Genomic DNA, 19463 nt, shown 5'->3' on the forward strand with positions numbered 1-19463 from the left:
ATTTTTGAAATGGATAAAATAAAAGATTTGAAAATTTATAAAGTTATAAATCGTTGAAGAAATAACTTACACAAGAACTCGGTCAGCCACGGAGGCTGATTGTAGTGTTCCACAGCCACGCAAACCGTGTTGAAAAACACTAACACAATCACGAACCAGTAAAACCATTGTTGTTTTACCGTATGCCGGATTTTGAACCTGCAATGTGTCCCAAAATAGGTCATGTTTAACATTTGAGCGAAACCAAATGAATATCGTTGCATACCGTAATCTTTTTTCGGCTCTCCAAAATCGCTTGCAGGCTCCTTTGTTTTTCACTTTAGATTTGAGATAGGAGGCACGAGAGAAACCTGGTAAAGGAACGAAAACACCGCGCAGATAGCGGGAGGAAAACATTTAATCGATTGCATCTTGAAACAAATCTAAAAGCGGTGCGCCAGCTCAGAACTATTCCGAGGGCGCATCGCCGTTCAGTGCACCAACTAAACTAAAAAAAAAAAAAAAAAAAAATTATCAAGAAATATGGACTATCCAACATTCTTCGACTATGAAAGCTACATTCACTGGCTTTTTTTTAATCACAAGAAACATGCACGGAAGAAATCAAAATCAAATCAACGAATCATGACGAAATCAACAGTTTTGTACACAAGTTGGGCTTGACTAGTGAAGAAGACAGCTACTATTCATTGTCCAACGCTTTCACGAAATGACAGCAGCTAGCTCTACTCTTATATAACTCTAGACAGATGACAGAGATGCGAGTATACGTTGGCTATGATGACAACGGCCATGAGCAACAGGATGACAGCGCATGGAGCCAGAAAAAGAAATACAGACAACAACGGCTACCGTACAACTGGCGAGTCACTAATAGCATTATATAGACTAATAATAACCATGACACAAGACGCGTGTATATACACTGAATGTATATATACAAGAAATACTGTTAAATATGACAAGTCGTCCAAGTTCAGCAGCAACGACACAGCTACGTTACAAGATTACGGCAGGACATTATATACGAAATGCGTATATAATTTGAAAAAAGTTTGGTTGATCGACTAAATTCGAAATAGATAATAGATATAGACGGGCGCATATATGGTAGCAAGATATTGAATTGGAAAAGTTCCCTGGCGTTGCGTTGCTGATCTTTACCTTTAAACCCTTTTTTCTTAGGCACTGCATAACGCCGAGCAGCACACAACCGCACACGCGCATCATCCCCACACGTTTTCATAAAGATATTTGCACTGCATTAGCTTTTTTGTCTCTTATCAATCTGTGAATCATCAGACTCGTTTTTTTTTTCACAAGTGAAAGAGAGAGAGAGAGAGAGAGAGAGAGAGAGGGACACACGTACACACAACAACACAAGTGATCGGATCTAGGCTATTAAGTGAAGTTTCTGGTGGTTAGTTATATAGAAAAAAAAATGAATAATTCTTGAAAAAGAACAATCAGTATCGAGACGAGGAGCACAAATTCAATCAAAATGAATATTGAGAGTCTTGTTTTGTTTTGTTTTTAAAAGAAAGGTACAGTATATGTATAGATAGAGAAAAAAAGGGTGGAAAAAAAATTCGGGAATTCACTTCACACCGATTTCTCTCTTTCATATATATTCCTCACTAATTTAGTTGGTAAAAATGTATAAATGAGATGAATGTTTTTTGAGAGAGGTATATACCTTCGTCGGGTTCATCTTCGTTTTCCTCGTCTTCAGTGTCGGTGCTTCGGCTCTTACCCAAGTGCTTCAACTTTTTCCGCTTCGCCGCCGCTCTTCTCCTTGCTGCAACGCGGTGTTCAAATATTTTTTTAAATTTTATTTTTTAAATTTTATTTTTTAAATTTTATTTTTTAAGTAATGCTAGACTAGAAAATAACTAGGCATAAAACAAAAAATTCAATCTCACCTTCCATGATGTGAAGTTTCTCCTCTTCCGTCGTTCTCTCTTCGGCTAAAATGACCTCCTCTGTTGTGATCGGCAACGTATACCGTTAGTCGAGGAAATCAAATCCCGCCGAAAAAGAAAGAGATGAAAAAAAAAATGGATAAAGACGTTACATGGGTGGAGCTTGTTTGGATCGAACTGGGAGAAGAAGGAGACGAGTTAAGAAGGAAGGCGAGAGTTGAGAGTCTGACACACTGACAAGAAGGGGTGAGGCAAGCAAGAAATTGAATGAGAGAAAATGCAGAGATGTGCACAAAGTCCACCTGCTTTGCAGATCCATTCAACGTAGCCGTTGAGTTCGCGCTCTAGTTGTTGCTGACGGCGCAATTTCAAGAAAGCTTGCCTATTTTCTACGCGCTCTCTTTCCTTGGCAAATTCCCTATTCAGACCGTCATTTAATTACTGCATTAGTCGACGGCAGGGTACCAGCACAAAATGAGCACAATAGTATACAGCATGTATGAAGCGGTCAATATAGCCTACAGTTTAATCTACGCAATGAAAACATGAGAATTTGCATATCTTTTATTATTAATTATTTTCAAATCAATCGACTTGGGCTATGTTAGCACTATAGCTACTACTCCATATAATATAGTATACGCAGTGGTTAAAGCAGGACAGGTTCAATTATCGATAATGTTGTAGTCGGTATATATATAGCACCAATGCAATTATAACCTGCTTTGCTAACCCAGTCGAAATAGGCCGTAAATCCTTGGGTAAATTCGCGGTGCATTTTCTCTTTGCGGTATTTTTCACGTCGCTCGCACCGCACACGTTCGTTGGAAAATTCTCTTCGTTGGCGTGCATATATTATGACATATGAAGATCATTTCAAACTGGTTTTCTACACTATAACCTCTTCTGTTCTTCTTTGATTTATCAAAATTTTAACTGACTGCATTGACTGGTAGTGATTTTTATGTGATAATTCTCGTAACAACGTTTTCATCCAGTTTTTAACTTAAGCCTTTTTGAAACTTAATTGGAACATATGCAATCAAACATTTTAATTTCGTTCATGATTGTCTCAGATTTTTACCTTTATCTTTGGTCAAAAACACAGGCTAAATCAAATAATTTTGTTCTTAATGTTTGGACTTTTTGACCACAGACTTCTTCGATGAAACTAAAGACAACTCCCCCAGAAATTAGCTGTGAGCTTGTTTACATAATGATTAACACTATTATTTTATTATATCTTAGTATAGTAAAATGATTTTCTAAATATAGGTTTTTAATACAATTTTTTTAAATATAGATAATTTTTTAGCAATCTTTCGATACAAACATATTTTTTAAAAATTAATTCTCTAATGCCACTTAGAGATTTTTTGTAATTTGGCACATGCTGTTCTTTAAAAAATAAACAATAGTTTGAAACGTTGATTTTGAACCTACCCGCTAAGTACACCGAGTACTAGATTGAGCATGAAAAATGATCCGATGACGATGAGAGGAACAAAATACACCCAGTTGTACGAACTGCCCAGGGCATCGTTGGTCTGCAAAATAAAAAGTCAATCATGTCATTGTCCTGATGTCAATATCAATTCTGGCGTGTATCACGTATCAATATGCTGTAGTTGAAAAATCATGTGAAAAATAGTTACCCAATAAAGTATAGAAGTCCAACCCTCCATAGTGATACACTGAAACACAGTTAACATGGCGAATCCAATATTGTCAAAGGACGTAATGCCAAAATTAGGGCCCTCCCACTTCTCCAGGCACAGCGATGAATTGTAATCGCATATATAACTGCCCGCGACTGCCTGCGTTGCGTTATCGGTGTTACACGGCGTCGCCAACTCGCCTTCCGCCAGAATCTCATCTATCAAGTCGAAATTATGATTAGACTCATACTGTTGCCAACTTTCCTTTTTTTATGACGCAAAAATACGATATCTGAGGTAAAATAGAAATGCCATAATTAATTTTACAGGTTTGATTCTTGATACTGTGGGGATTCCACTGGAGAAATTTAATTAGCAGTTATAAGCGTGACATTGTAATTGCACTCACTCAAATCTTCAATGCTGTAGCACGTTTTGTGAAGTGCTCCAGAATAAAATTCGAGACCGATAATGGCAAAGATGACGATAGCAAAGAGCACCAGCAGTCCAATTTGAAGTAAAGGGGCCATGGCTTTGATGATAGACTTGAGCACCACTTGCAAACCTTTTCAGGAGACACAACGCACAGGAAGTTTGTTAGAATCAACGAAACTGCCGATCGAATTACAACGGAATTTCTAATAGCTGGACACTCGACTCGAATGACAGAGCAAAAAGACTAAATCTCTGTTCGATTCTCTATCTAAGTATGATACAGAGACCGACGTTCTAGAATATGTTGATCGATGACTGAGAAATGCGTATGAAATCAAACTAACGAAACTGATGACTACAAAAATTCTCATGCAAATTACTACAAGCACTTGGGTGGACATCAAGTTGGTTCGCTAAGCTGATTCGTTATAGAGCTAAAATAAAACCAAAAATAAAAAGAGCTTAATGAGAATGATCGTTTTTCCCACACTGTAATTCAACAAATTCATTAAAAAATAGATTGCAGAATTATTATTATTTGTGGGGAAACCTAAATCATTTTCCCCCCAAGACACAAATAAGTGAAATGTTTAATTCTGATCTCCGAATTCTCCAATCTCTAAATCTAATGTTTTTTTCTTTTTTTCTTTTTTTTAACTCAGTTCTGAAAGGACTGAAAGGGGAAAATTGTAACGAATAGATGAAGTCCTGATTTCTGATACGCAAAACTGAAAAATCAAATCCTTGTTGAGTTTAGCCATAAAAAAATTAAATTAAATCATTTTTTTTCTTGTTTGCTAAGCTGTTTGTTATTTTTTAGTAAAAATTATGTTTCTTCGTAAATATTCTTTGGAAAAAGAGGATGATTTTAAGTAAAACTCTTTTAAGTCTCCATTATTGAGTGAAGTAGCTGGATTGAATTGCCATTAAGCAAGGAAAACTTACTGGGAATGCCGGACACAAGTTTGAGTGGTCGGAGGACGCGTATGGCACGGAGGGTGCGCAAATCGACGTCCAGTTCATCTTGTGCGAACAGCGTCACAAATCTGCACGGAATGTTAATAAGCCTCCACATACACAATCCACAAATACACTAGCGTCGACTGCATCAACTAACGCCTACGGTATAGGGCAATAAAAAGACGCGCTAAACTCTAAACTTTTATAATATGGTTGTCTAAAATCATATACTGTACCGTACAGAGAGAGAGAGAGAGAGAGAGAGAGAGAGACAAAATGGATGAGAGCTAGTAGCTAGTAGCATATGTACAATAACAAATGATAAAATCAAGCAGTCTAAGGAGACTAAGCCTATTTTGTCTATGCATACTATATATTAATTTACACTGTTAGTTATATACAATATGAATGTACATTAAGTTTCTCTGAATGAAGGCTGCGGATGACCCTTCTACTTGGACTACGGACACTGACGTTATTTAGGCAAGAGATAGGGAATCGTCAGGGACTCCACTCATACAAGTTTGGCGTCTTCATGGGCTGGTGAATTGGAAGAATAAAAGCGAGCTGACTTGATTTGGTTTGACTGAGTATCGTTAATACCTAAAATGGCTTTTACGTGGTCATTCCCTGATGCTAAGGAATTGTTGACACTATAAAGGGTACTAGGATATTTTTAAAAGATAAAACAAGAGAGTTTAACTAATAGTTGCTATATGTTATGTGTTCTAGTGAGGAGGACGAATTTAAAAAAAAGCTGGAAACGGAAAAATTAGCCAAACTGTGAAATTGGTGTTGGATAAAAGAGGAGGGCTAGTCAGTTTTACCAGAAGGTTCATCAGCAGCACTTTTCTATGACTCATTGTATGCTATATAGCGTAATATACAGCTAGTTCAACATTTTGCCTACTCTTTGGCTAAAAGAAGCCATCAAGCAGTTTATACTACGCATATATTGCTTGCGTTTCGTGTCCACCAGATACTCGGAGACTATAACTGACTATAACCAATTGACATGGGAAATTAATATATGTACAAGTATGTAGGCTAAATGATAAACGACGAAGGACGATTTCTAGATGAATCTTCTGAATGGTGTTCTAGGGCTAGAGCTAAAAGGATGGCTCTATGTCAATTCAAAACTCCCAGTGGAGCTATAGAGACGAAAAGTCTTTACAGTTTTTAGTCTACGTTGTGTTGGCCAAACTTACTAGGAATGCGAGAGACCAATTTGAGAGGTCTCAGCACACGAAAGGACCGTAACATACGCAAATCGACTTCCACATTTGCCTCGGCGAAAATGGTCATGGACCTACATAAAGTCAGGCGACCCCAGTTTGGAACGTTTTTATATACGTAATAGAGTTAAACATTTATACGATATAGCCAAGAAAGAAGAGTTAGGTTTCAGGAATGTTTGTGGGGTTTGTCAGTTTTTTAAGGATCTGTTGAATTCAGAGGAATTCAGGAAGGTGTATAAAGGAAGATCAGCGGCAATCACTGAAGTCGTCATCAGGAAGAAATTATGAATAACCCAGCACTTAAACCAGTATTATAATAAGCCGACACATCAGTCAATGTAGCCTAATGGATGGAAATTGTTACCCTGTGACGACGACGACGAAATCCATCATGTTCCAAATGTTTCTCAAGTACGATCCGCGGTGCAGGGCGAAACCAAGAGCTAAAATTTTCAAGGTGGATTCTACACAAAAAATGCCCAAAAAATAGGGCTCTGTTTTCTCCTGCACAAAAAGAAAAAAAATGAAATCATTACAATCCATGACGATCTTTTCATCCCTAAATTATTGGCAGGCCCTAATTAACTAGTCGTATCGCAGATACAGTTAATTTGACCGAAATCGTGTGGAATCCGGATGTAGTAGAACTTACCAATTTCCGAGCTAAGGGTGTTTTATCGCCTCCAGGTAGATGCTCCTCCAGAGCCAGAACAACACAGTTGGCTATGATGGTCAACAGCACTGCATACTCAAACGGAGTACACGTTAAGCGGTCAAGGAAAAATGAAGCAATTACACATCAAATGCGAGCTTTAAATTAGGCCTATATCTTGCTTTTGTTCATCAAAACTAAGATTTCAGTATTTTGTCTTGGTATAGCCTAACGTTTTCGACAAGTCCTTATTATTCTACCAGCTAATCAAGATGACTTTCACGATTAAATAGGCTAAAATAAAATAAAATAATTTGAAGAGCCTTTTTTTAAGATCCTATCTTTAGACAAATATGTATAGATATTGCTTAAAAAAACTGAAATATTTCCTCAATTTAAAGGTAAAAAAGTTTAGTTTGAAAAGGATATGGCCACTCGATGATGAATCTGGTGTAACGGCGTATGATGTTCTTTTCTGTGAGAATGAAGAGCGAGGTGGGTCCCGATCCTGATGAAGCGGTCGCCATGTTAGAAATGGGTCTTTTTGAGCCCATTCCAATTCTACTGGAAGGTGACCCGTCTCCGTCTCCGGTGGATCTGTTGTTCCTTTCGCTTCCTCGGTCGAGGAGAGAAGAACGGGACGGCGAAGCCCACAGTTATAGCGGGCAAGTGACTAGGTCCTAGGACCCTTTCGCTCCAATGGCCTCGCTCTTCCTCCTCGGCATGCTGCGCCGCTGCCTCTTGTGTTGCTGCCAACCTATTGTCAACCAAAAGGGGGAAAGAAAAAAATGTTTGAGATTATTCAGGTCAACTTTAATGCTCTCTTTTCATTTTCATATCAAGCTGGTTTTTCTGAATCCATTATAATTCCCTTTTCGTCCGATGAGGAAGAAAAAAAACGTGCGTGCAGCTCGGTGCACAATTCATCGTGTTGCGCAAATTAACAATCGCAGGGCTATTATCGTTTTAATTATGGCAAAGCAACATTGGGACAGAAATCTATTGTTCCCCAATGAAAATTATGCTTTTCTTTTTTTACTTTTAAATGTACTAAAAAAATGGGTGCTGGACAGACATCAAATCGTGTTTAACCTAGTGCATAAATAAATCGTGTACTGTACTTTGAAACTAATTTCGTTAATATAATGCACGAGTTAGCGCCAAGAACCATTATTGATTTATTGGACTTTTAGATGATATTAAAAATTTATTTTCTACGACAACTTAGCTTATTATATACTGTCTACTGGTCTATGTGGCATATAGCTATACTTTTTTTCTTTCGTTTTAATTGGACGTCATTGTATGAAGAATTATTATTCTTTCAGGATTTTAGGCAACCGCTTAATTATAGTTGCCTTCAAAAATATTAATAAATACGCTATGATTAAAAATTCTAATCCCACTACTCGCGCCTTTTTTAATGCAGTCATTTTTAACTGTGTCAGTATGCTGGGTATGCGGTTCGATTCGAGCCGAGAGAAATTGGTATTATTTTCTTTACCGATATCACCATTCCGCCATTGTGTTTGCACCACTCCGAATCCGCTTGACTTCGGATCTTTCTAATCCGCTTAGAAAGTACTACACAGGCGGTAATTGGGGAGAGGGTTAACGAAATTTCCCCCAGTACCTCATATCGTATTAGAGTCATCTTTTTTTCGTTGTACCAGGTTGTTTCGTCTGGAATTTGATACGAAGCATATTCGATACTTAATTTCATTTTATTTCTTTACCCGTCAGCCCCAATAAATTACAAAACAGATAAAGGCATAGCGGCGTTTTCCTGTTTTCATCCCAAAGATCAATAATGTGATTATCAATGATGTGACTGGATCAAACTACAAGATAAATAATATTTCCCAAATCTAAAAAAAAAAAACTGCTATTCGATCAGAATTCAATGCAAAGATGATTTATTTACAAAATTAATTCGGATTAATAATATTTCAGGTATGCCGATTACTTCAATTGTGTCAGGAATAGAATCCTTAGAGCACTGTACTACACCAGCTCGCTAATTAAATTATTTTTGCTATTTACTTAAGATTGTTAATTCCAGTATTCAATGACAATTTTATTTAAAAAAAAAAAAAAAAATTCTTAATTTAAACGGCTAATTTAGAAACAATTCAGATGTTTCACGTCAGAGTACAAGAAAGATAACAGCGACAGAATCTGTTTCAAAATACTCTGTTAGGCTTACAGATATACGTACTTGATTCAATATTGGAAATTGAATTTTATTCGATTGCTTTCGATAAAGAGGAAAAACGTTTTGGTCCGGAGTACATTGAATTTATTTTCCATCAGACCATTTTATATGAACCTCCGAAAAACGAAAAGGTTTACACCGATTTTTCGATACAATCACCAAATTTGGGACGATAGATTGGACTGGAAAAAAGCAGTCTATTGGCAACCTTTGTAATTTCATAGGGTTGTAATTTAGTTTTGTTCTACCACTTATTCCAGAAAGCTTTCTCTGTTTAACAGTATTTTTTTCCTCACTGAGTATAGATCTAAGAAATCAACCAAGCGAATAACACACTACTGCCACAGCCCAGACTTGCGTTAAAACACGGCAAAGATCACATATCCACCAGTTATCGATACTTTATATGGCAAGTCTCAATATATAGGAGGAAAAGGGTCCGAAGGGATACGGAGGGGGGGGGGGGGATATGATCGAAGCGGCACTCCGAAGTATGGGTCGAACGCTAAAGTCCTACAGAAGAGTGCGAGCTCAGATTATGTTGGAAAGCTGCAGGAAAATCAATAGAGGTACGAGGCAGCAGTTACGCACGCTTAAGCTTGGCTTCATCACGCTGTTGTCGCTCCCTCCGTCCCTCTTCCTTCGTGGCTTCCCATTTCTTGAATATATAGACAACATCGGGTCGACTCTACATTTCAAGACCAAAATTTTCAGGTCGACGGCATTCATCATTTAAGCCGTGAATAAAATAAAGACTTTAATTCGTCAGCAAATATTGACACAAGATTTTAATTATTGCGTAATGCTATACATCTGGAGGCTGAGAGAAAATCCAACACTCTGTCGTTGAGAGATAGCGAATGACTATGGCATACGCTAGCAACATAGTATCCGCTGTAGGACTTCCACACTGATATAAAATAATTAAATATGTCTTTGTTTCAGGCATGTAATCTTTAATTGCGTAGTCTTATTCATTAGTGGTGCTTCGAATAACCCTTATTTAATATCTTTGTATTAAGATTTTACTTAACTGATCGTTAGTATTGATTTACATCTCTAGTATAGGTTTAAAACAAAGGAGTCTGAGGGTTCGTAACCGATTTTGGCTTTTTACAATTACAATCACGATCCTGATATCACTTAGCGCCATCTACTGCACGCTTGTATTATCCGGCGAATAACAACATATGACTTGTAACCACTAAATAGAAAATAGACTACGGATCGGTAAAGATACAAAAAACAAAAAAAAAAACAAAAAAAAACAAAACAAGTACCGGTACTGAACACCCGTGTCAAGAAAGAAATTTTTTTTACAGCTGCAAATTTGTCATTCTTTTTGAGAAATATAAATTTGAATAATACATAAAGCGTGCTCGACGAAATTGAACGTGAAAAATGTCCAATCGATACCGAAATCGATCGTGAATTTTTTCAATGAGTGCTATCAGGTCAGCTAAAAATAAAGAATAGCCGGATACATGTAATTAAACGTATTAAAACTTAAAGAGCGGCTTCTGATAAAGAATAAATTGCGACGATGAAAACAATTTGAAAACAATTTCTAACAGTATTTGATTTTTGAATCTTTGAACTTGAAAAATTTCATATAAAAAGGTTTCACAGTGTGACATTGCAATAACTACATGCAGGTGGCCTGGTGGCACTTTAGATTACATATCGCTTCCTATTTCCGCATTTGACCAAGCACAAAAGCAAACGTTTTGACTGCGACATTCTTAAATCTATATTTACCTACACCGCCAGACTGGCGTCAATTGCTTTCGCATGTTCGGTTATCTCATATCGCTTGTTTAATCGACATATACTCACGTTAAACAGATTAATGCATATCTGCATGGCTATCGGTATTCTGTTCTTTTTTCCAAGTGGCTAAGAATATCTTTGAAATTCATATTACTCGGTCTCTGTTTTCGTTGAAATCAAAAGGTTTCGAATTGATACCAAGGTTCACGTGTTTGGCTCCAACGATCTAACATTTTAACGATATCTATACGATAGCATCAAGTAGCTTCTTGGACATTAAAAGTTAAAATGTTGGGGGGGGGGGGGATCCGTCAATGTGGTGAGCGACATCACTCTGAAACCCCGCATGGAGCTGTACCTTGTGACGCACGGTGCGATGCTTATTGATCGAGACGAGTAGAGCATCGCGCAGTGTGTACGCGCTCGCGTGCGTACTCATCCACGTCTATTGTGTCATGGCGCTGGCTATATATATATGTAACATGGACTCGGTCTATACTCGACAGAAACGGTAGCATTATATATAGTTGAAAAAGTGTTTTTGTCTTCTTTACTATTATATATTGAGCTGTATATTTTCTCGAAAGCAAAGGATAAAGAACGCTAAACATTATGACGGGGCTGTATATGCGTATCATGGCAAGCGTTCAACTCTTTTCCACTGGACTCGGCAATCTCTTTTCCACTGCAATTCACCGATCAAAATGCCAATAGGACGTAGGGTCCGTTTTAACACCGATGGCAGAAGAAGGCTGTTGGCTCATTTTTAAATTGATATGAATACTTAGATATTGCAGAGTAGAGTCTAGAGAGAGAGAGGCTTTTTCTTGATTCGACGATACAGAATGACCTCCTACCTAGAACAAGAGGAGCGCTAAAGCCTTACAGGCACCACTGCATTGCCGTATTTTCAAGAATATGGTCGCGCCCAGCAAACCGTCAAGCGGAGCCATACAAAGTGAGTATAGGCTACGATATTTTGAATATATGTTATAACGAATGCAGTCATACACGAAAATTGATGTTATTCCAATTGGGAAATAATATCAAGTTAAAGTTGTGTCCAAAAGTAGCCGACGATACGAATTACCGATCGGATAACACAACATGGTCCATTCCTAACAAATACGGAATTTTTTCAAATGCTTACATTTTGATTTGAATAAAAGACAATCAAATGAGAATTGGGAATTCATCATATGGTATAACTGGGTATAACGTTGAGCAGAATGTCTCATGGCTAGACAAATCTAGCACGATGTAACGCATCGCTTCTGCTCTACAATGAGCTAGTCTGAAAATCAATACATTTTGTCTTGCGAGAATGCAGACACGATTACGTATATTTTCTGGTATTTTGTAGGAACCATGGAACCCTTTTGGTATAACAGATAGGCCTAGTCTTTAAAAAATCTCTACTAGTAACATTTCTAATCGATCGAGCAAAGTTCTTATCAATACAAATAAACGTCTCATTAACGACACACACACCTACATTTCTTGTGCATAAATGTATCATCGATTCTTTGAGCTAGTCAAGAAACAATGTGAATATCAAACATTTTCAATATAACATTAATCAGATTTTTTGCCGAAAATGATCAAATTAAGTTCTTGGGCAGGAGATGTTACACCGTGATCGCTTCTAACGTAAACCGTAAGACATTTTCATCCAACATCGTTGACTTTTAAACTTTTAAGAATGACTGTTTGGTCTAAAAATTTTGGATTTCTTAATTTATAACGGAAATGAAATGTCTAGAATTCGCCCCACTTAGTTAAACAAAAAATCTCCATTGAAAGTGGCATGCGCAATGCGCGATGCGCGCCGAGTGAAAAATCGATTGCCAAAATGCATTGTCCGTTGCCGTTACTTTCTTCGGAAATGACTTTTGGTTGATATTTACAATTTGTTATCTGTTAAGCGTAAATGAGTGATGATCATTGCTAAATTTTACTACGGTATAATTTCTATCCAAAGTGGGTATAGCCGTCAACTAGTATGTCTCTGCAAGAAAATGTTTAACGATTTTCTCTCGTGGGTTGCTCGGGAAGAACTCAGATTGCTTGGCGCATGCGGCCCCGTTGCAGTATCTGCACAATTTTGTCTAAATAAATTCTTGTGCCACCGAAGAGAGAAAACTTCGATTTTCACTCATTTGGCCTAGAAGGGAATTGGACATTATTTAAGCAGATCAATACCAGGCAAAAGTGTCATCAAAGAATGCTGCGTTCGACTGCGAACCGTATGTTACCATGGATACAGAACCCAACATCACAGATATATTATCGGTTATTATAGCCGGCATTGATAATGAAAAGTATTACCAAGTTTGTCTTATGTGTATCTATATAGGAAGTAGAAAGTAATGGTTTATTTAATCGATTTCGTTGTGCTTGGGTGATTCTAATTGCACATAGAAATCAAGGAAAACGTTCAAGAAAGAGAACCGACAGCAAGGGAATGATGATTCAGCCAATTCGAACAATGAACTTACCTCTAATATGTGAAGATTATAGGTATTCCTTGGATATGAGAAAGAACTGATGTGCAGAAAACAGAAATCGGCAGAAGCAAAACTCAAACAAAACGATCCAATGTAAGTTTAACTGTTTTCCTGTTCAAGCACACGACACCAACACCAAGAAATGGCTGCCAGTGGAACGGTGCAGTGCTGCAAAGCGACTGAGAAGGCGAACAACATCCTCTGTCCCGCTACTCCCGCACCTATCACGCCCCCCCCCCTTCCCTACAAAAACACACCCTCTTCCTACTGGTGACGAAGGCTACAATATCCGATGTGGAAGGAAAGCCACCGTGATCGAAATAGGAAACAAAATAATAACAAATTCATAAACTTTAAAGAAATGGGATAAACATTTCGATTGAATGTTGCGCAATTGTCAATATTAGGCCGTGAGGCTGTTTCCACTCGAGCGCTAGCGGTTGGCCAATGAGGTAGATAAAATCCTGTACACTCCCGAATATCTATAATGCCAGAATCGTCTATCTACGCAAGAATAAACTATCACGATTCACGAATATAGGCTAAGTTTTGCATTTCCCTCGAGAAACAGAAACACATTTATGTTAGATTCACTCGATATATTTTGACACAACAATTTATCAAAAGTCTATTTGGATTTTTTTCAATCCAATTCTTTGCTGCGCGCGATTTTCTTTTGATCTGTTGACTGTTTCAATCAAAAACAATTAAATACAAAAAAGCATACTACCGGTACCATAATTCTCTTTTAGGCCAAGTATGGCCTTTCTTTAAATTTTCCTGAAAAAATAATTAATCCGGTTACTAATAAAGCAAAACGTGTAAATCAGCATATTTTTTTAGAACGTTCAAATGCTAGTGCAAGGAGTCGTCCTCTATTCCAAGCATTTTCTAGAATTTCCACCTAGTTCTCATATTACATACAAAAGCCAACAATAACTAGTGAGAACGGGTAAACCAATCGCCATTCTGACATCACCATACACAAATAATACACACACATAAAGGCATAAAGAAAATAAAAATGGAAATGTGCTAAGTTTCACATTCAACATAGGTTTTGTGAGGTTTTCTTTTACCATTCGAAGGCAATTTCTGACAACTATTGAGATCTGTTAAAAGATTGGGAATGGGCTATGCAGAAGGCACTAATGTACTAGTAATAAAATTCGAACAGGTTCTGAGAATAGATTCACTGTAACATTCTTCTCCTCAATTTCCCCATGCTGCATTAATTGAAGTGATAAACAGAAACCAACTATGTAAACTACTTCTTCACTTTACCCACCTACCTACACATTGTGCACATTGTGATAAAATTGTCAAATAGAGTGATCAACAAGTTGGGTCTTTCCATCGTTAGGAACTGAAAACCGGAAACTGGAGCATGAGATCTTCAGTTTAAATCAATGAATTTTGTAGCAATTTAAGGAATACCAATAGAAAACAAACTGATGAAACTATCAATCATTCAAATGACTTATACCTAGCCTAGCAACCATAAAAAGACCTGTGATGAGTCATGATTTACTACAATTCAAAAACGGTCTATTTCCCTATCTCGCCGCGTTAAAACACGTCGAACGTTTTTTATTTTTTCCTATGAAAATAATTAAAAAAATGATTAAAAGAAAAACAGCGGTTGAATTCGTGAATGGCGGGTCATATTACTTCCCGAGGAAGTGTTGTAAAAACTAGAAACGCCGGTGCCATCTATCAACAAAGCGTCCTAAGCTCTTGCTATATGGGAAAGACCGGGAATGACAAATTATTTGGAAAATTACTCGTTTTCGGTATGCTGAGCAGGCGTAACAACTAACAAGTTATACGTAACCTAACTTATATATATTTCAATTTTCAAATTATTTTACAAAACACACATTTTAAGCACGGCTTCTATGATCGAAATACTTACTTACAAGTACCAACGTCCTTTCATTCGCTTCTTCTCTATTATACTTATCATTTTAACATATTTTAATAAAATATATATTAATCCGTTTTAACTATCCCAAATTGAGCCACCGAACAGTAGGCACTGAACCAAGCTAAGTATTGATTCACGAGGAAAAAAGAAATGAAAACACAATTCACATTAGCAGTTGAGAACTAATAGTAGTCGATGGTAGTTGCGAAAAAAAACCCAAAACCTCGGACAAAATGTAACATGAATTTTTTTTCATGAGCTTTATTATTTTAGTGTTTAAGATGTTACATCCAAAACCCTCCGTGAAAATATTAAATATTTTTCGATTTTTTTTTAAATTTTCGTATAAATATGGTATTTCTATTTATAAATAAATTATTTAAAAAATTCCCTCCTTTATCCCCTTCATTCCTTTTATAACTTACAAAATTTTCATAAATATCACGTTTAAAATACGTGGTTTTATATGAAATAAATAGTGACAGACGGTCAAATTATTTTCAGCCGCGCGGCAGCCGTGGTTTACATGGTGCCTTATGGCCAATTGGCCTTGACAAAATTAAGTTTTTCTAATAAACTATAATACTTAAAAATAAGAGGCTTTTGCCATAAAATAAACAAGATAATGACCGATTAATTTTAAAAAGGCCAATAGAAGGCAATGAATAGCTTTCTAATTATTAATTGGCAAAAAAAGGCCTTTTTGGACTTTCTATTTCTCAAATCTAGCATTAGTACAGGAATTCAACGCCGCGACGACAAGGCGCGAGTTTTCTTTCGTAACCATGTATGCTATTTAGATACATGCCATCTAATTTGGCATGTATCTAAAGCAAATACTAAAAAAGTTTTGAATTTTATTAAAATATACTATTTTTCACCCTACTGTCCCTCTTGACCCGGTGTCCCGGCAAACTCCAGTCTCCCCTACTAGGACGAAGCTATGGAACGTCTGGAGTGATGAGTGGTCTTCCTTATCAACAAATTCGTGTGCAAAAGCTTTTTTTTTCAGCCTTATGGTCCGCCAAAGCGCTTCTTAATCTAAGTACTAATGAAACCACCACCCAGATCATTACTGGTCACTGTTCTTAAATTCAAACCAACATCGCTTTGGTTTATATCCTTAAGATGACCTGGCAATGTCGTCCCCCTCCCACCGAACTCAGTTAGGCCAGTTGGTCTCAGTACTCATACACCTGTAACTCTCATCTGATTTATTTCACTTCATTCCAATCCTACTGCTTCCTGCCCATGTGGCGCTCCTGTTGAGTCTATTCTACACTTCATTTTTCACTGTCCAATTTTCTCCTCTCTTAGTTCACACACAGAGCAACCTTCTATGGAACGCGTTAGTCGATTTTGCTTATCGAACCAGGCGCCTTCACAAAAAACGCTAGCGGTGAGCGCAGGTCACAAACTTTTCATTAAAATAGGCCACTTGAACCTCTCAACATCTTTTCTGTCCGGCTATGCGGTTGGGATCCAGTGACGCAAGTTTCTGGTGGCCTCAGTCCACTGCCGGGCCCATACATTTTTCACTGCACTCGCGGTGCTGCTCTCTTCAAAGACTGACGCTGTGTCAATGGGATGCCGTCTCCTGCAGTTAGTGCATGATATTTTATCTCTTTTAGCCTCGTTTTATTGCCAGCCCTCTTCAGTCAACCCTCCGCTGTTTGGTTGTTTTCCGTTCCTATGCCCCCTTTCATTCTCCATTCATATCAGATGCGTCAGGACGGGGCTATGTTCACTGCTACCGTGGGCACCCTGGGGTACTGTAGCTATGCTGGCAACCACCGGATGGTGGTCTTGAAGGTATAACCAAGCCAGACAAGTACGTGTTGTACCCATAGGAATTGCCACGGGACTGCCCGAACCAGAGCCGCCGTCAGGCCCAGTTTCCACTGGGGAGAAAACTTCTTCGTAGTCTATACTATTTGAATCTATTATATTCATCGAATCTTTGTTTTGTGCCGATGGGTAGTAGACGTCCTTTGTAGGGTTCAGGAACAGTGTCGCAGGCAGGTTTAACTTTACCTATCCATTTGCAGTTGATTGCAGAGCAGCCTAGAGGGGGGGGGGTACGAGTTGCCTGATTTTTTTTATTTTCAATAATAGAATCATATTCTTCTTTAAAAGCCAGCATCCACTTGTCACCGTTTTCAGAGTTTAGGGCATCCTTGTACTTTTGAGGTTCAAATAAATCGTGAATATAGAGGATGAATGTTTGTTTTGTAATTCCTCGATCGAGGGCAGTCAGGCAAATGGATTTCCGAAATTCTTCGTATCAGGCGTTGTATTTGGGAAAACGCGCGAAGATCTTTTAGCTCTAGATATATTCTCTTGTTGACTTCGAGAGGTGGTGGTAGGAGTGGTAGTAGAATCAGTTCGTGTTACAGTGGTTGTCTGGTTGTCTGTTTGGCTCTCTATGGTGGTTTCGGAAAACTCGTCTTCATCGAACTCGAACTCGTCAGTCATTTCATCGGGTTTTTCTTGTTCCAGTGATGTCATATCATCTGTTGGTTCCACCATAGTTGATTAAGTCGCTTTAGCATCAGATTTTGTTGATGAATCAATGTCCTGGGTTTGTCACATAAAAACAAATGTTGTAGAATTATTGATAAAGATTTGATGAAAGTATCTATTTTTGAATACCAAACCGAGTATTTAGATTACTAGAAAGAACGGGTTGAATAGTAGGCGCTCAGATTGTTTTTTTTTTTCGTGTGGTAATTTGAGTCATCATTTAAGTTTCTGATCAGTAGGTTCTTGTCAAACGTCCACGGATCACAAAGAATTTACACGTTGCTGGGTCCCACATTTTCCATTCTTTGGTGTAGTCGCCATAGCCCACCAGCCAGCAGGGAATCTCTTTGGGCTCCAGTTTTCGATTATTGGACATGACATCTGACATGACATGACATCTGGGACGTGAAAAAGCTGCGTTCGGATTTTTTTGGACGATGCTGTACATAGGCTCTGCACCCAATTATTCGTAGATGGCTGATATAAGGTTTTTAATTGAATAGTAGCTTGTAGGGTATTTTATACAGGAATTTGATAATGGCACAACAGAATGTGATTCAGTAGGCTACGTAGATGGCGCTTTTGAAGAATATCAACCCCAGAGTTCAAGGATTGAGCGGTCGCCTTTCTTGAAGAGTTGGTGAGTTTGCTGCTTCTCATGTGTAGGCTGCTGTGAGCAGATTCCATAACTGTTCTATTCATTCTTTCAGCGACACCATTTTTCTGAGGGATGTGAGAGTTAGAGATCTGATGAGTGATTCCGTTTGCGGCAAATAAATCATTAATGAAGATGTTATCGATCTTTACCTCCATCAGTTGTGACATTTCTCAAGGGTCTGTTGGGGTGGTCTCCCTCATAACGTCAGCCTACACCAGTAGAACGGGGTGGTCACCCCAACAGACCCTAAAGGCAAATACGGGGCAAATGTTGTTATCGCCAGCGCTTGAGGCTGCTTACTGATATTTAATAGAATGAAACATCGGTAAATTTTTCGAAGTCTCTAGCTATTTGAATGACCTAAAGTTAAACCACTAGAACGATATACAGTCGCGGCTGAAAGTTTCTATACGTGTAGCTCAAAAACCCGCCTTTTTACTGTGTATTGGCGGATGGTGTTAGCCTATGGTAGAGGTTGAGCTACCTTATTGGCTAGTTTCTTTATTTTTTACCGCCCTTCTTTACTTAACTCTTCCTTTTAACATCGATTACTAATTTACCCGCGATATCCCAAACGTTACTCATTCCTATTGCCTAATGCTAAAATGAAACTAATCGATGTGAAGAATTGTGCTTCTTTTGGCACACAAACAAAAATTTTTAGCTTTACTTTTAGTATTTTTTGTAAATTTTTGAAAACGCCGTATTTAACACGGCGCATATGGGGGGAAAACGGGTGTACCTAATAAACTGAACGATACCGTAGCGCCATGGGGGTTAATCCTTGTCAATCAGTGTCAATGTCAATCAAATAATGGCCGATAGTATCTTAAAATTATTTGACGAAGGGCTATCAACATCCGCTCGAAGTATATCTATGCTTAGCTGGGTTAAGGTAGTTATATTTTATTCATGATTGTCTCCAGAAGCGTTGTTATTCTCGTTGCAGCGTGTCTCATCATCATCGTGAATAAGCGTGATTTCCACTAATTCAA

The 19463-nt window shown here is 37.9% G+C and overlaps 1 protein-coding gene across 11 annotated transcripts in view; it reads right to left on the reverse strand.

Moving 5' to 3' along the window:
* LOC124200468 (voltage-dependent calcium channel type A subunit alpha-1-like) overlaps positions 1–13525 on the reverse strand; it is a 33258-nt gene extending 19733 nt beyond the window's left edge. For 7 of the 11 annotated variants that reach the window (XM_046596717.1, XM_046596723.1, XM_046596718.1 and 4 more), the window contains exons 1-14: positions 13352–13525; positions 7298–7625; positions 6869–6974; positions 6581–6720; positions 4961–5061; positions 3990–4145; positions 3578–3798; positions 3366–3469; positions 2225–2340; positions 1923–1982; positions 1697–1798; positions 1165–1188; positions 266–350; positions 71–198 (exon numbers count right to left, since the gene is read on the reverse strand). In XM_046596717.1, coding sequence (XP_046452673.1) covers positions 71–198; positions 266–350; positions 1165–1188; positions 1697–1798; positions 1923–1982; positions 2225–2340; positions 3366–3469; positions 3578–3798; positions 3990–4145; positions 4961–5061; positions 6581–6720; positions 6869–6974; positions 7298–7422 — 1468 coding nt within the window. In that variant the 5' untranslated portion in view covers positions 7423–7625; positions 13352–13525. Of the gene's footprint in view, positions 1–70; positions 199–265; positions 351–1164; positions 1189–1696; positions 1799–1922; positions 1983–2224; positions 2341–2642; positions 2759–3365; positions 3470–3577; positions 3799–3989; positions 4146–4960; positions 5062–6186; positions 6288–6580; positions 6721–6868; positions 6975–7297; positions 7626–13351 lie in introns of all 11 variants that reach the window. The other 4 variants (XM_046596719.1, XM_046596721.1, XM_046596720.1 and 1 more) reach the window with 4 other exon arrangements.
* Positions 13526–19463: the final 5938 nt, after the last annotated feature.

The sequence above is a fragment of the Daphnia pulex genome, chromosome 8 (assembly GCF_021134715.1).
Source record: "Daphnia pulex isolate KAP4 chromosome 8, ASM2113471v1".
Classification (NCBI taxonomy): domain Eukaryota; kingdom Metazoa; phylum Arthropoda; class Branchiopoda; order Diplostraca; family Daphniidae; genus Daphnia; species Daphnia pulex.